This window comes from Phoca vitulina, unplaced genomic scaffold, assembly GCF_004348235.1.
Source record: "Phoca vitulina isolate PV1807 unplaced genomic scaffold, GSC_HSeal_1.0 scaffold65, whole genome shotgun sequence".
NCBI lineage: Eukaryota > Metazoa > Chordata > Mammalia > Carnivora > Phocidae > Phoca > Phoca vitulina.
The window spans coordinates 1,665,763-1,681,574 of record NW_022589768.1 but is presented as its reverse complement, the minus strand read 5'-3'; the positions used below and the strand labels follow the sequence as shown (position 1 = coordinate 1,681,574).

General features: G+C 56.9%; 1 protein-coding gene across 5 annotated transcripts in view; it reads right to left on the bottom strand.

Moving 5' to 3' along the window:
• The window catches only part of ARNT2 (aryl hydrocarbon receptor nuclear translocator 2), a 156,962-nt gene that overhangs the window by 94,756 nt on the left and 46,394 nt on the right, over window positions 1-15,812 (bottom strand). For all 5 annotated transcript variants that reach the window (XM_032392058.1, XM_032392062.1, XM_032392061.1 and 2 more), the window contains 2 exons: window positions 11,155-11,368; window positions 7,224-7,437 (listed from right to left, as the gene is read on the bottom strand). In XM_032392058.1, the coding sequence (XP_032247949.1) occupies window positions 7,224-7,437; window positions 11,155-11,368 (428 nt within the window). The remainder of the gene's footprint in view (window positions 1-7,223; window positions 7,438-11,154; window positions 11,369-15,812) is intronic.

Genomic DNA, 15,812 nt, shown 5'->3' with positions numbered 1-15,812 from the left:
GGGGGTCCCCGGTGGCCCACTCTCATGAGCTGCTATCTGGGCCCAGACCAGGGCCCGGCCAAGTCCTGTGACCCAAGGCTGCAAGCATCTCTGGACTCTGGGAGATGGGGAGCTTAATCACAGCTGATTGGGACTTGTGACTCATGCACGAGGGGCCTTCCGGCCGGAGTCCTCAGGGACCCACATGGCCCGGGCTCTCCCCAGATTATCACAAAGAATCTGGGCTGGAACAGCTTGGGGGTGGGGGGTCCATTCATTCAGCAGCAGCTGGGAACTCCTGTCTGGGGTGGGGAAGGACGGGCTGCAGCCCACAAGACCTTTCCTTGGCTGTGCAAACAGGTATTTGTTGAATGGATACATAAATGGTTAAATGAATTAGCAACTGGATAAAGAAAGGGAGGAAGGGAGGAAAGGAGGGGAGAAGTGGGGGGCGGAGGGGGGGCAGGGGAGAGGGAAGGGGAGGGGGAGGATGGAAGGAGGGAAGAACTCACCCTGCTTGGCTCACAGGCCTCTCCAGCGCCACACAGTGCTGACTATTGCAAAGTTTTTCCCTGTGTTGAACCAAAATGCTGACCCAGCTCTCTGAACAAAGGAAGAACGGAGCACAGAGGTGCGGTGTGGGGGGTAATGGGCCAAACAAACCTGGCTCCTTACAGTCCACGGGTTACCCTTTTCCACACCCGAGGCCCAGCTGGGGAGCTGGGCACTTCCTACACAGGGCAGCGCTCCAGGTCCCGGATGGGAGGTCTCCAGTTTCTGCTCCCCAGGATCAAGGTCTGCCAGGGTTCAGCGGCCTCGGCGGGGGTTAGGGGGGAGCTTGGGGAAGGCCACAGACACAGAGACCTTGCTCCCTCTGGGCTCCCTCGGGCAGCTCGCGGTGCTGCTTGCCATCCGAACCCCACCCCTCGGGGCAGGATCACCTGGAAAGCTCTGGGCCTCTCCTCAGCTCCCCTCCTTCCCCACAGCATGTGGGCTGGGGCCCAGGTCACTCAGACATGCACAAGAAATATTTCTGCAGCAAACCAGCCCCTGAACTTTGATCTGATCCCTCCCATCTTCCACACCTGACATCAGCACCACCTCCAACTCAGGAGCCTGTAACCCAAATATCCCAAGCATTCCCTGGAAGATGAGAATGTGCTCCGCATCCCGTAGAAAGCCCCATTCTTTCCCGTAAGGATCACCTCTAACACCACGGAGGCCAGCTTTCCCAGCCGGCCAGTAAGCCTTCCTCCCATCAGTGAGAGGGCCCCGATTTCCCGTGGGGAGTCACCTCCCCCTAACCTTTAGGCCCACGCGCCTGGGGAAGAGACCTGGCCTCACACCCTAGCTGAGACTCCCTCGGCACCGTAACTGGGCAGGGCGGGGCGGGTGGCCCACGCAGAGCCCAGGGAGCCGGTCCTGGGATATTTGCTGGAGCTCCCAGAGAAGGCAGTCTGTTTCTGCCGGTGTTGCTGAGCTGGCAATAAAAGCTCAGAGCTGCTAATAACACCTCTGCTGGATGAGGAGGGCCTGCCTGAGAATCCGCCCAGCCCAGGCCATCCCCCTTCTGGGTACAGCGTCCGCCCTAAAGGAACTGCAATCAGGATCTCAAAGAGGTGTCTGCACCCCATGTTCGCAACCGCCAAAATACAAAAACAAGCCCGATGCCCCCAACAGATAGATGGACACAGAAAACATGGTATACACGTACAATGGAATATCATTCAGCCTTAAAAAAAAAAAAAAAAAGGAAATCTTATCGTTTGCGACAGCATGGATGAACTTGGAGGCCGTTACGCTAAGTGACATGAGCCTGTCTCCAAAAAAGCACTGCATGATTCCCCTTCTGGAGAAATCTAAAGTAGTCAACTCAGAAGCGGAGAACAGAAGGACGGTTTCCAGAGGCTGGGGGACGGAGAACTGGGGAGGTGGTGCTTACTGGGTACAAAATTCCAGTTACGCCAGGTGGATACGTTCTAGAGCCTGCTGGGCAACACTGTATCCGTGGTTAACAAGGCAGAAACGCGTGCTTTAAAACACGGTACGAGGATAGAGCTCATGTCCAGTGTTCTTACCACAAAAACAGGAAGAATGAAAAGAAAGAAGAATAAAAGGAAGGAAGGAAGGAGGGAAGGAAGGAAGGGAAGAAAAAAGCCACAAAAAACCCACGAGGAAATTTCTGGCGCTGCTGGACACGCTGAGCACCCTGACGGTGGGGACGGTATCGTGGGTGCACGCGTGTGTCCACACTCGTCGAAGCGTACGCACTGAGCATGTGCAGTGCTTTGTACAACAAAGCTGGGAGATGGGGAGAAGACGTCCAGCCGAGTCTTGTTACCTACCACAGTTAGGTTTCATCGTCACGGCAAACACTGAGCCGCTGCTGCCGGGAAGACGGGCTCCTGCCAGCCTCCGGACACAGCCCGGTTGTCACCCCGTGGATACAGAACCGTGTCTTAGGTGTGTTTCTGCGTAAAGACACCTTACCGAATGCTGTTCTCATTACCCCCGAACTGCCGGCCACAGGCACCGTGCCCCACGTCTGAGAAGCTGCTCGGACACACGACCGCCCCCTGCACTCAACCACCAGCACTCGAGGGTCACTTTAAATTGCAAGATCACCATCAAAAAGCACAGAAATGCAAACAACAAGGCACGAAATACACTAGAAGAAGAGTGCTAATTTCCAGCGAGAAAGGGCTATAACAGAGGGCAGAGCATCATCTCGTTTGACCTTGGCTAGAAACGTGCGCCCCCGCGACTCCAGTCCTCACCCCCCAACCCCCGCCCACGCACGGGTGCAAATGCCCGCGAACGCTCCCTGCATACTGGTTTTGGGGTTACAAACAAATTTTGCTAAGAGGCAAATTTGCAAGTGCAAAGCCGTGGATAATGAGGAATGACTGTTAGCAGTGTGTGATCAGTGTCTGTGCCTGAAGTCAGAAGGCCCTTCCAGGGACGTGAGCTAACAGAGTTCCTTTTCCACTCAAGCCAGCTGGGGTTGGTTTTCCGTCACTTGAACCCAAGCTGGCTGCTCAGCCACTTTTCTGTAAGCATAGAGGTCTCTGGGGGCGCCTGGGTGACCCCTTTGGGGGAGCGTCTGCCTTCGGCTCAGGTCATGGTCTCAGGGATCCTAGATTGAGCCCCACGTCGGGCTCCCTGCTCGGTGGGCAGCCTGCTTCTCCCTCTCCACCTCTCATCTCTGGGAGGAAGGCACCACCACCTGGTGACCCGCCCCTAGGACCCTCTAGAATCCCGTGTCCTCAACGTTCCGATCACACCTATGAAGGGAGAGTCCCGTTGTCCCCAGGCCCTGGGGGACAGAGCCTCCAGGTTTACAAGCAGAGTTACTCAGCTTCAGATGCGGGTCCCTTTCAGCTCCTGCCAAGATAAGCCCTTGAGAGACGTGGGGCTCTCACGAGCCATGACGAGAGCACCTCAGCCATGCCCACCTCGGCCCACTGCCCATCCAAGTCCTGGGGAAGGAACATGCTCGTTCCTGAGCGTCCGGGGCCGATGCCACCCATCTCCCCATGGGCCCTGCCAGCCAGCGAGCAGGCCCACGGGGTGGGGTGCCACGGGGCCCATGGCCCAGGACGTAGCTCTTCATCCTCCAGCTTCTCCTCCAGCTCCCCCCATTTCTTGAATCAGTGCATTCAATTCTACATGGGGGCCATGGGCAAGAGTGGAGAATGGGAGCTGGGAATTTCCTGGGCGGGGAGGAGGGGAAGGAGGGTCAGGAAGGGAGACTCAGAACAGGGCCTCGGGCTGCCTGCCCGGCTTCTTCTCTATCAGCTCCGTTGCTGTGGGTGAGGGCTCCACCCTCCCCGCCTGCATGAACCCCGGCAGACGGAGCCCGGCCCCCGCCACCGCAGCATGCCCCCCACGACACGTCATCCCCGCCTCTGCAGCGGGGACAGGTAACTCCACCGGTACCCCAGCCACAGACCCTGCGACTCTGCGCAAGCACCCCTCCCCGGGGGCCCCGCCAGCGCGGGAGTGTGTGGGCCCGCCGCCATCACGGGGCGACTTGTCCCCTCCTGCCGCGCCCACTCAACGCCCCACAAGCCAGCACAGGCCACCTGCAGGTCCCACGGACGAGGCCCGGCCCCTGCCCCACACCTTCCCACCCTGACCCCCACTGGGGGGCCACGGCCCTGCCTGCCAGGCCTGCAATGAAGAGACAGGAGGTTGAGACTCCAGTCCAATGACCAGAGGCATGTCATCCCCGAGGTTTGTTATTCTGAGTTTTAGTACAGCTACGTGTTGGCTGGTCGGAGAGCCCAGCCCCTGCCCCAGTCCTGAGCGCCCGCGAAACCCGAAGCCCGTCCAAGCCGCAGCTCCCCGCTGCACTGAGCTCTTCCAAGCTCCCCACTGGGTCTACGAGCTTTCAGGTTGTATGTGCTGGGAGTCACCTCACACCTCTGCAGCCCTGGGAGAACCAGTCCTCTCTTCCTCCCTGAGCACAGGAACCCCTCCCCAGCCTGCCCTGCTCCTCGTAAGAGGAGCTCTAGCGGAAGGAAGCTCAGAGGCCTCGCTGGTCACCGTCCACCAGGTCTTCTGTCTTCTTGGGGGAATGCCTCCACTCCCCGAGCTCTGGCGGCTGGGGCCACCGTCCAGGGCCCACCCCGAGGACACTCTGTCCAAATGGGGTTCACACTGCCCCTTTAAACTCTGCCATTAAAGCTTCCCATGGGCAGAAGGGTCCACTCCGCTCCAGTGAGTCAGTTAGCTAAACCCATGTCCAGAGCCTGACCTCCCCGTGGCCATCACTCCCGCCGCCATCTGCCCCAGCCCGGGCTCCGGACTGGGTTTCACAAAGCCACCTCCTGTGGTCGGACACACAAGTCTAGGGAAAGACGGCTCTTTACGGAAAAGGCGATTTTAGCTGTCAACAGCTAAATTTATTTATTTTCCTTTTCACATCCCTCTGGAATGCTTAACTTTGTAAGGTGTCTTCCTTAGAAATTTCTATATGGAGCTCTCTAATTCGGCTCAAGGCTGGGACGGCAGAGCGCGTCTGAGTCTGTTTTAGCGTCGTCGTTTGACCTACGCATGGAGCTCCGTGGCGGGCCAGGTGTCACAGTTACAGAGACACGAGGGGAGCACAGCACAGACCCCGTCCTCACACCTGAACCCCCCGCCCTCCCCCTCCTCTTAATACGTCACTGACACCAGCGCCGGGAACGCTACCAGCATCTCCAGAAACAGCTGTGCTCTGTCGCTTCTGGAAACATTCAACTCAGTCTCATCAGGAGTGTTATGGGCTGGACTGGGTCCCCTCAAAATCAGTACATTGAAGCCCTAACCCCCAGAACCTCAGAACGGGGCTGCATTTGGAGATGGGGCCTTTAAGGAGATGATCCACGTTAAATAAAGCCTTGAGAGTGGGGCCCTCATCTCCTGTGACTGGTGTCCTTACAGGAGGAGAGAGACATCAGGGGCGCCCGGCCACAAAGCAGACCCGTGAGGACGCAGCGAGCAGGTGCCACTGACAGGCAAGGAGAGAGGCTCCGGAGAAACCAAACCCGCCAACATCTGGATCTTGGACTTCTAGAGCCCAAGACTGAGAGAAAATAAATTTCTGCTGTTCAGGCCACGTTCTGTGGTATGTCTTACGGCAGCCCGAGCAGACTCCTACAATCAGCAAAGCACTGACTCATTCACCAGGCTTCAGCTGAACGCCTACTATGTGCAAAGCACTGAGGGAGGCTCTGTGGGCGGACACAGAAGTAAATGCAGACCCAGCTGCTCTCGATACGGCAGGGGCCTGACAGCACAAATATATCCACCGTACAGAGGAATGCAAATATCACAGCACAGCCAGCCCTCCTCCAACACTTGTTCGGAAAATGCAAATGTGTTCTAATGTGAGCAATTGATGGGGGAAACAACCTGAGCATAATGTGAATTTTGTGTCTGCTTATGCGTGATTTTGTCCGCAAGAAGCGCTACACACGGAAAAGTGCACCCAGCCGAACGGAACCACACACACACACACACACACACACACACACACACACACACACCCCTCGGACACCTGCCAGCCCCAGGTTGTCATGTGTTATGAGTCACCCCATCCGTATCTGCTGTCACAACTCTCTTCTGACGTCTAACTTCACAGGACTATCCTTGTACCACGGCACAAAAACACACAAGGGGCAACCCTTCCAGGACTCACCTCCACGAGTAAATCTCACGCCAGCCTCAAGGTCCAGAACCATAGTTATGCTTATATTTATGAATTTCTTAAGCATTTAATGTATAAAATTATGCTCCCATTTCTACTAGGTTCCTATTCTTGTTTTTCTCTGTCAGTGATTCATTCTTGACTGTGTGGTCCTAACCCACTTCTTCCCCATAAGCCCTGCAGTTTTTATTTCAAGGGTTTGTATACTGCAGTGATTGCCAGGTACATGCATGTTGCATTATAGCAAAACGGGCTTTATTTAAATGTTGCAATAAGGAACTCCATGGCAGCAAACTAAAGCCTAGGTAATAAACGACCATGATCAGGATCACACGTAATGCAACACTTGAGGCATAAACCTTATTACAGAATATGTGGTTCTGGCTAATGTACCAATATCGCCTCCTAGTGACAACATCCCCTAATTGCAGGTAAAACACAGGAAAAAAATGAATTAAAAAAATTCATGTATTAAAAATGAATTTTTCAGGGGCGCCTGGGTGGCTCAGATGGTTAAGCGTCTGCTTTTGGCTCAGGTAATGATCCTAGGGCCCTGGGATCGAGCCCCACATCGGGCTCCCTGCTTGGCGGGGTACCTGCTTCTCCCTTTCCCTCTACTGTTCCCCCTATTTGTGCTCTCTTGTTCTCTCTGTCAAATAAATAAAATCTTTAAAAAAAAATATGAATTTTTCAGGGGCGCCTGGGTGGCTCAGTCAGTTAAGCGTCTGCCTTCGGCTCAGGTCATGATCCCAGGGTCCTGGGATCGAGCCCCGCATCGGGCTCCCTGCTCAACAGGTAGCCTGCTTCTCCCTCTGCCTCTGCCTGTAGCTCTCTCTGCTTGTGCTCTCTCTCTGACAAATAAATAAATAAAACATTTAAAAAAAAAAATGAATTTTTCACAAGTTCCAGGGTAAATGAAGCCATTGCACAAGCCGAATCAAATATATGCCCTCACCTTTAGGCAACTTTTTCTGACCTCCAGCTTCCTGATCTGTTTACTGAGACATTTGTCTCCAGGGTCAAACAGTCTCATGGAGGGAGCCACACTGACCTGTCATCGAGTTTTCTGAGGTGCACAGCTGCTCCCTCAGCTTCTCCACGTCGTCAGGATGCACCTGTTCATACAAGGTGCTCCCAAACCACTCTGACTGGGGCTGGTTCAGAACGGGGGTGACGGAGTCAGACACGTAAATCACTCGTCCTGTCTCTGCCGCGACTACAAACAGAAATCCATCGGCTGCTTCGAGGATGAGGTGCTTCAGTTCCTGGGAAGAAAAGATCGAGATGAGGACAGAGCACGGACAAACCCAGTCTAATTAAATTTTCACATCAGCAACCTTCAACTTTTACTCCCTCGCTGTGACACAAAAATAGTTTTAGAAACTTGGATTTTTATAATTGAAAAATAAGCTTAAAATGCACAAAGCTTGTCCTAGCTCTAAGATTCAGCTACTGTAAACACTGCTGGTCCTGATTTAACCAGCCCTCTCTTAGGGAGAGAGGAAACTTCCAGCCCGGCGGGGATGGAAAGCAAGAGTGATCACCAGAATGTGCCGTGCTGCCAGAGCTGTGAACAGCCTCACCTACATCTTCAAACTGCACAAGAAAGGCCCAGCACACAGTGCTCGGTACAAAAGGTGGCAGGAAGGGAAGGGGAAGAGAGAGTGGAGAGCGAGGACAGTCTCCCAGCCACTGCCCCACGATGGTGGTGCACGCCCGCCGCCTCTCGTCCTGCACTCCCAGCTGAATGCCGGCAGCGGATACAAGAGTCTCTCCGCACATCAGCACATCTGTCAAACGTCCAGAACTCCTGGACAGACAGAGCAATGCTGGGAGGCGGCCCGGCACAGCCCATTGTCCATATCACTTTACAGTGAGAAGAGAGGTTAGTGGCCCCAGCCCTGGGGTCACATTGACTCACCAGGCTCATGACTGTCAGAAAAGGCAGGAAGAAAGCGGCTTGGAATCAATGAACGGGCAGCAGGAAGCCCTGCCATCATCCCCAGAGGGGTGTGAATGGAGCCAAGTCAGCTTTGTTAAAAGATGTCTTTTCTTTGCCTGAACGCAGCTCAAGTGTGGCTGCCTACGGCGTCCTTCTCACATCAAGCTCAACGCAACGGGCTCCGTTCCTCGGGCCTGAGGCGCTAATGCCCCCGCCCCGCCCCCGCATGCCCCTGCGCCCACAGGTGTGTCTCCAGACACCCCTTAGCTGATGACGTCCGAAGAACAAAGGTCAGCAGTCGGCAAACACTTCCTGCTGGGAATCCTTTGTTCCGATGTCACCTGGCACAGAAGCCTCAGGGGAACACCAATTAGGCACCAGCCGCACACATGCAAAAGGTGGGACCCTGACGCCACTGGCCCGGCCCCAGGGCGCTCCAAGGACCCGAAGCTCAGAAAACGGGGGTCTGCTGCTCGTGAGCAGAATCTGGGGGCCCTGAGCCCTTGGCTGGGTCAGAATCCTTACATCCTCCGCCTGGGAACCTACGGGGGAAGGAGACTATACGGCATTGTCTAAGGAAAAGTTTATTTTGTCCATTTCCCTTGCTTTGCACTTCTGCTGATCCGTGTCTCCGGGCCGCCCCCTTAGCTCAGAGAATGGGTCAGCGGTTTTATTTTCAGTGTCGGAAGAGCTTCCAACAGGAAGGACTAAAACACGGAGCAGGATGTCTGGGAAAGCTGCAGGACGGGGGCAGAGGCTGAGGGCTGTGGGAAGGTTTACGGGACGGAGCCTCACCTTCATCACGGCCCCTCTGTCCACCTCCCGCACCCCCACCCCCACCCCCAGGTTTGTCTTCTGGGAGCCTGTCACTCGTGATCAAGGTCCCGAGCCTCCGCTCTCCGGTTAAACCAACAGGAAGGCTTGCGAGCGTGGGTTCTGGAGGAAAAGAAGGCTCTCATCCACAGCTCTCAGCCGTGCACCTCTGGGCACGTTACCGTCCTCAGCTTCCGTTTCTTCCCATGGTTCTTCTCAGTGGGATTTTGTGAGGTTAAATGAGGTCTTGTCAACTATCATATGATTTCACTCATATGTGGAATTTAAGAAACAAAACAGGATCATAGGGGAACAGAGGGAAAAATAAAACAAGATGAAATCAGAGAGAAAGACAAACCATAAGGGACTCTTAACTCTAGGAAACAAACTGTGGGCTGCTGGAGGGGAGGGGGGTGGAGGGACGGGGTAACTGGGGGATGGACATGAAGGAGGGCACGTGACGGAATGAGCGCTGGGTGTTGTATGCATCTGATGAATCACTAAATTCTACCCCTGAAACTAATAATACACTGTATGTTAATTAATTGAATTAAATAAAATTAAATTCAATTAACAAAATAAAAATAAATGAGGTCTTATGTGTGGAGGCTTGGCAAGGGCTTGGCACACAGTCGGTGCCTAATAGATGCAGCTGCTGTTAACACCAACCACGTGCCACGGAACCAAGGGAGAAACATGGGCTGGACGCGTGGGATGCGCATGACTGCCTCCTTCCTCACTTCCTAATCCTCAGTCGTAAGGACGAGGAGCTTCATTTCAAACATGGACCCGGCAGGACTTTTGTGAATTAAGAGCAGATAAAAAGCCTTGTTCTTACCCCAGTGGCTAGGGGCACGTAACACGTTTCTGTCCCCCCTTGATTACACCATGCTCAGGAAGCCCCACAACCACAGGAGGTGGGGGCGGCCCCTGCATCCCCTACGGAGGGGGAGATGGGGCTGGGCGCCAAACTCCCGGTCCTCCAGGTCACGGCCACGGCACAGCCACACCTCCTCACCCCTGCGAGGTGAGGCACCCCATGGCCCCCAGGATGGCGGAAGAGGACGCCTCTGCCAGAGGGCAGGCAGTCGCCCGTGTCCGCTCCTTCTCCTTGTCCTTTTTCCGAACCTCACCCCCGACTCCAACAGGTCCCAGCTCCAGCAGAACAGACAGTTCTGTCTCCAGACTCGCCTTTTGCTCCTGCCTCCCCCGAGGCCCTGCCTTCACGTTCCCCCCGTGTCAAGCCCCCGCTCCCCGTCTCTCTGGGCACGCTCTGGAGCCCCCTCAGAGCCCAGCGATGCTGGGGAGCCCTGGGGACGAGATCCTCCCTCACGTGGGGCTCTGCCCCTCCCCCCAGAGCACACTGTCCCACGACCGCCTCTCGGCCCGTCCCCCCGCCCACCACCACACACCAAGGACTTCCAGATCCATCCTTCTGTTCATGCTGCAAAAGCCCTCGGGGTCAGCGAGGCCCAGAGCCCCTGTTCCTTTCAGAGATGAGCCAACCGAAGCTGACAGCGTCTGTGGGTCTGCCCTCCGCGCGGCGCCCAGAAGGGCTGAGCACAGAGCACAGGCCTTGGGTTCATGCAGTGGTTTGTACAATCTGTAAAATACGACCCCCGCCCCCAGCCATGTGGCGTCTTTGCTCTTCCCGACCCTTCAAGCCCCGTCCACCTGTGAGAAGGGTGACTCCGGGGCCCAACCCACCTGCGCCGGCTCCTGGCCCGGCCGCCGAGCCGTCCGTGGACACTCTCCGGGCCAACGGCGGACCCTTTCTAAGCCACAGCTTCCTTGTCTACACGGCAGGGACCAATACTTGGAGTACGTGCAAAAACGCACGGAGACGGAGGACCCCAGCCCGGCCCAGAGCACCGGCCAGCGGAGCGCCCGCCATGCTGATCCTGTCACAATGATCACCACGGCCGTCCCAAACTGCCACCAGCCTGGCGTCAGCACCACCGCCCACAGAACGTGCGTCACACGGACCAGCTCCGTGTCACACACGGCGCACAGTGAGGCTCACGAGGGTTCACGGGACACGTAAAAGCTGAAGGCACAAAGTTCACGCAAACACTGCCGTGAAGAAAGGAAGTGAAATTTCCTGATCTCACCCGTTCCTCAACCTGCCCCTCTTCCCCGCGTCGCTTCGCTCACCCCGGGACAGCTACTCTGTCCCCTTCCCACAGCGACGCCGCCGGCGAGGAAGCCCGCGCGGAGACCGCAGTACCTGCTCCGTCAGGAAGGAGGGCTTGTAGGCGCCGTCCGTGGACTTGTTGCCGGTGCCCCTCATGGACTTCATGTGTGACACGGCCATGCGGAGGATGGTGAGCTTGTCCGGCTTGCGGGCCAGGGCGCTGCACGTGGGCACCATGTCCGACAGCTCCGTGATGTACTGCGTCATCTTGTTCCGCCGCCGCCTCTCGATCTCGCTGTGGTTCTCTCTTCCCGAAAGCACAAGAGCAGGGCGGGGGGAAAGAGACGCGTCAGATCGGGGGTCACCATCGACAGGACAAAATAGGGCACATCCGTGGGCGCCAAGGGACCGAGAGCCACACCGCCTGCTAGCGGCTGGTGCTCCGCACGCTCGCGGGCACGGCAGCTCTCAGACGCCCTGGCCGGCCTTCGTCTCTGCGCGGGGGGCACACAGGCCGCGACGGGGGCCCCGTCTCCCCTGGAAATGTGTCCTGAACCTTCCCATCACTCCCACGCACCCAAGTATGCTTCTCTAAGCACGGACAGTTCAGGCCGCGGGAGGTGAACAGGGCTCCATCCGCACGCCGGGATCTGCGCGTGGCGGGCGCGTTCACACACGCCTGCACGCTCACGGAGTCACGGTCCGCGGGGACGTGTGCCTTCCTTCGGCCCTCGCGGGAGAAGCGCCATGTGGCCTCGCCACCCTTCCACCACCAAGTAGGCGGCAAAGCCACAGACAGACCTCTGCTCTGGGCCCCGCACGCCCACTGCCGGGAACAGGTGCAGCCCTGGCTTGTTCACCAGCCGACTGGCCAACTAAAATCTAAAAAGCACCGTGAGGGATCACTGAATTCAATCTCTGTGATGTGTTAAGATGAAAACTAGCAGAAAGGACGGTCGAATGTTTGCATCTTGGTATTACTACCTTTAGGATGAAAGAGAGTAAGGGCCAACTCAGCTCCACAACCCTGGCAGGAAGCTGTTACTCGGGTTTAAAGAACGGTCTGGAAAGACACGAGACGTCTGCGGCAGGATTTAGGGCTTCACCAGGGCTCCGAGCAGGAGAGGGACACGGACCGCACACAAGGAACAACGTGGATGAGGCTGCCTGCCCGCCCCGCGTGTACCGAGTCGGCTGAACACCCACCCTCCCAACCGGGCAACAGATGGGCCATCGGGCACAACCAGACGCCTGCCCCAGCCGCGCACAGAGGGCCCCTGCCCGCACCAGCAGGGGAAGGCAGGCCCGCAGCAGAGCTCACGGTGCTGGGGCGAGCTGACCCCGGCAGCCCGGCGGGCACCTTCCCCCTCCGTCCGAGGAGTGCTGAGCCAGGCACCATCGGGAGGGGACGAGAGGAGACAAGATCGCCCACTCCCGTCCTCTGGCAGCCGGGGGGTTAGCCAGGAGGGTGAGGCAGCGCCTTGCACAGTGGAAATGAAGCCTGGATAGAGCTAAATGCTGTGAAAGGCACGTGGAGCATAAAAACCACGGGGCGGAAGGAGAAGGGACAGAGGCGGCTGCCCAGGGGGCCACGGCGCTGGAGAGGCGGGCCGCGACCCGGCAGCGGGACCAGCAGGTGTATTCTGGGAGGAGACCAGCAGGGTCAGAAAGGCGCGGGCAGGCCGGATGGAGGGCAGGCTCAGCCTGGGAAGCAGCGAGGAATGGGGAGCACGCAAAGTGGGGGTGCTGCCCGATCCCGGAGGGAAAGCTGGGAGAACCGCGAGCTGACAGCTGAGCCCCAAGAGTGCTACAAACTCCCGGAGGTGGCGCCAGGGCCCCGCTCCTCGGGGCAAACACCGTGCAGGGAAGGACGCCCACTGTTCGGGAGAAACGGCTCTCGGGTGATTGGCTAGGGCTTGCTTACTGTGGGGAGACGGGAGGCAGCCACAGGAAGGAGGTGGGGGCAATCACGGAGAAAGGGGGCACTCGGTCAAGGCATTCCTGCGTGCTCTAAGGAACGCCTGCTCCTTCCCTGGAAGATCCCTTCCACCGTTCCAAAGTGGGTAAAGAAGTCACGGGAGCCCACCCGGAACTGGCCTTCCTCGCCGTCCCCCTCCCTGTGCCCTGCACCGTGCACCCGGTGCACAGCTCTGGCCCTGGGACTCCGGGGAAGGCTGGGTGAGCCTCCTCGGGCACCCTGCCCCACCCCCCCAGGCCAGCTTGCAGATGGGTAGGAGACACCGTGCAGAAAATGCTGCCTGGGGCTGCGGAAGGGGGTGTGACGCTGGGCAGGAAGTCCGGCCACTCAGGGACAGTGGTCACGATGCAGGATGCAGCCTGTCCACTCCGCCCGCCCCACACACCTTCCCTCCTGTCTCCTGCCCAGAAGCTCTCCTGAGGCGAACGTGCATCCTCCTCCCTGATAGCAGGAGCACCCTTTCCGTCCTGGCCAGCCCTCCCCGGGCAGCAGGGCAGAACATCAGGAGAGCCGAGAAGGCCCAAGGAAAGCCATTTTGTGCAGCCCCACGGCGAGGCTGGCCACAGGCCCTGCGGGAGGCCCACAAAGGCACAGCCAGCTGGGAAGTTTCCCTGGCTTCTCAGGCTTCCCCAGAGGGGCAAAGGATGTTCCCTCCCTGGGAAGGAGGCAGGTGCCCTGCCCCCCCGGGCACCAAGCAAGGCAGTTTTCTGCAAGGCACCGTGTGTCTAGGCTGAAGGTAAGGTTCCGTGCAACACAGAGGTGGAGGTGGAGAAAGCCCCAGTCCTCCAAAGAGGGGCCCAAGCCCAGCCTCTGATCACCCCTGCCCCCACAGGACACACCCCCTCCATGTTTATATAGCAGCTTCCAGCTCCCCAGGGCCTCAGCGATCACCGCATCTGACCACGCCCCCAACCACCCTCTGTGTAAGAGGGGCCTGAGACTCAGAGAGGGGCTGCCTTGGCAGGACCTGAGCCAGGCTCCTCAATGGCGTGCTCCCTGGTCCTGGATCTGGAGCCAGAATGCCCCTGCCTGAGAGGCAAAGACAGCTAAGGCATCATGGGGGAGGGAAATGCCCGGCAGCTTCCAGAGAGACACAGCTCAGGACGACTGATGACCCCAGAGATGATTTCCTCCCCAACAAAGTCCTGCTGTTAGCCGGACACTGTCACTGCAAGTCAAGCTTCATCTCTGCAAGACAGAAGCCGAGGAGTGGGCAGCCAGACAAGGTGAGAAAGGCACCAAAACCACATCAAGCACACGAGCACCAAACATCTCTACGAAGAGCAGAGAGAGAGCAGGCTCCACCGGAAACAGATTTCATTCCAAAGCATCTTGACCCTAATCCTAACCCCAACCCACTGAAACCAACCTCCCAACCAAACTCCCTGCTCATCTGGTTGCTTGTGGGCCCCTCTCTGCCAAGGTCAACCCAGCTTATCTGCAACACCCTTCTGATTCATTAGATCCAAGGAAGCTGAGGCACAGAGAAGTCTAGAAAGTCTGGGAATGTTCCTCTTGGGTCCGCTGAATCTCTCCCTGCTGTAAAGAGAGCTCACGTGGCCAAGGCACGTGTGCCAGACGGGGTGGCCGGTCAGATGACAGAGGACAACCCTTGCTGCTTCCTGGCCATCCTCCCTGCCTCAGAAGTACTTTGAGCATCTTCCCACCTAGAAACAAGATACCCTTTCTCAGCTTAGACAATGCACAGTCTAAGAATTATGGGAAACAACAACACTCCATTTTGTCGGCCAGGAAAGCTCTCTGCAGGACACGCCCACCACGCAAATTTCTTCCCTTATCAACAGGGCTTTCATCATCACACAGGGTGGTAAATTCAGATGGAAGGATTACAACTAAAATATCATCACAACCTGTCAAACCGGAAAAAATGCACACGAGCATAAATACTGCACAAAATCAAGCAGAAAGTACCAAAACAGGTGGGATGAAGAACAGAAGACCAACCCTGTAGAAACCTGCCAATCACGACTATCCTCACTTTTGGATAACGTTAGAGGCTCACTGGCTAAACTCTACAAAATATAAGCCGTTAACTCCGGGAAGAGACAAGTCACCAGACGGTGGGACCTCAGGAAGGTCACTTAGACCCATTTGCGAAGGGTGGGAGAGCCCAGTAAAAGCTGCAGGGTTTGGGGTTCCAGGCTTACGGGTCACCCCACGCCCGTGGCCGGGTTCACAACCGCAGACGTGAGAGCGCCTGCAAGGTCGTTTGGGTGTTTGGAGAAAGGGTACAGAATGAGCCCAAATACGACAAAAATCCAGTTGATAACATGCAGTGACAAGAATGACAGGTTTGGGGGGCGCCTGGGTGGCTCAGTTGGTTAAGCGACTGCCTTCGGCTCAGGTCATGATCCTGGAGTCCCTGGATCGAGTCCCGCATCGGGCTCCCTGCTCGGCGGGGAGTCTGCTTCTCCCTCTGACCCTCCCCCCTCTCTCTCGTTCTCTCTCTCTCAAATAAATAAATAAAATCTTAAAAAAAAAAAGAATGACAGGTTTGGGAACGGGCACTCGGTTGTTCCTGAGTTATAATCTAACATTACAAATATGTGGATGAGTCGTGTTTCCATTCCTTTCCTTAAATGAACCACACACGCACGTGTACACGCATATCCGTAAACCACACGAAGGACGCGGCGTGTAGCTCTGACCGTTGGTGACAGCTCTGGGATGTCAGCCGTCCCACCCACACAACAATATTCCCGCCGCTCCCCACTGGTGGCAGCGGACCCCAGCTGCGGCACAGGAAGAAATC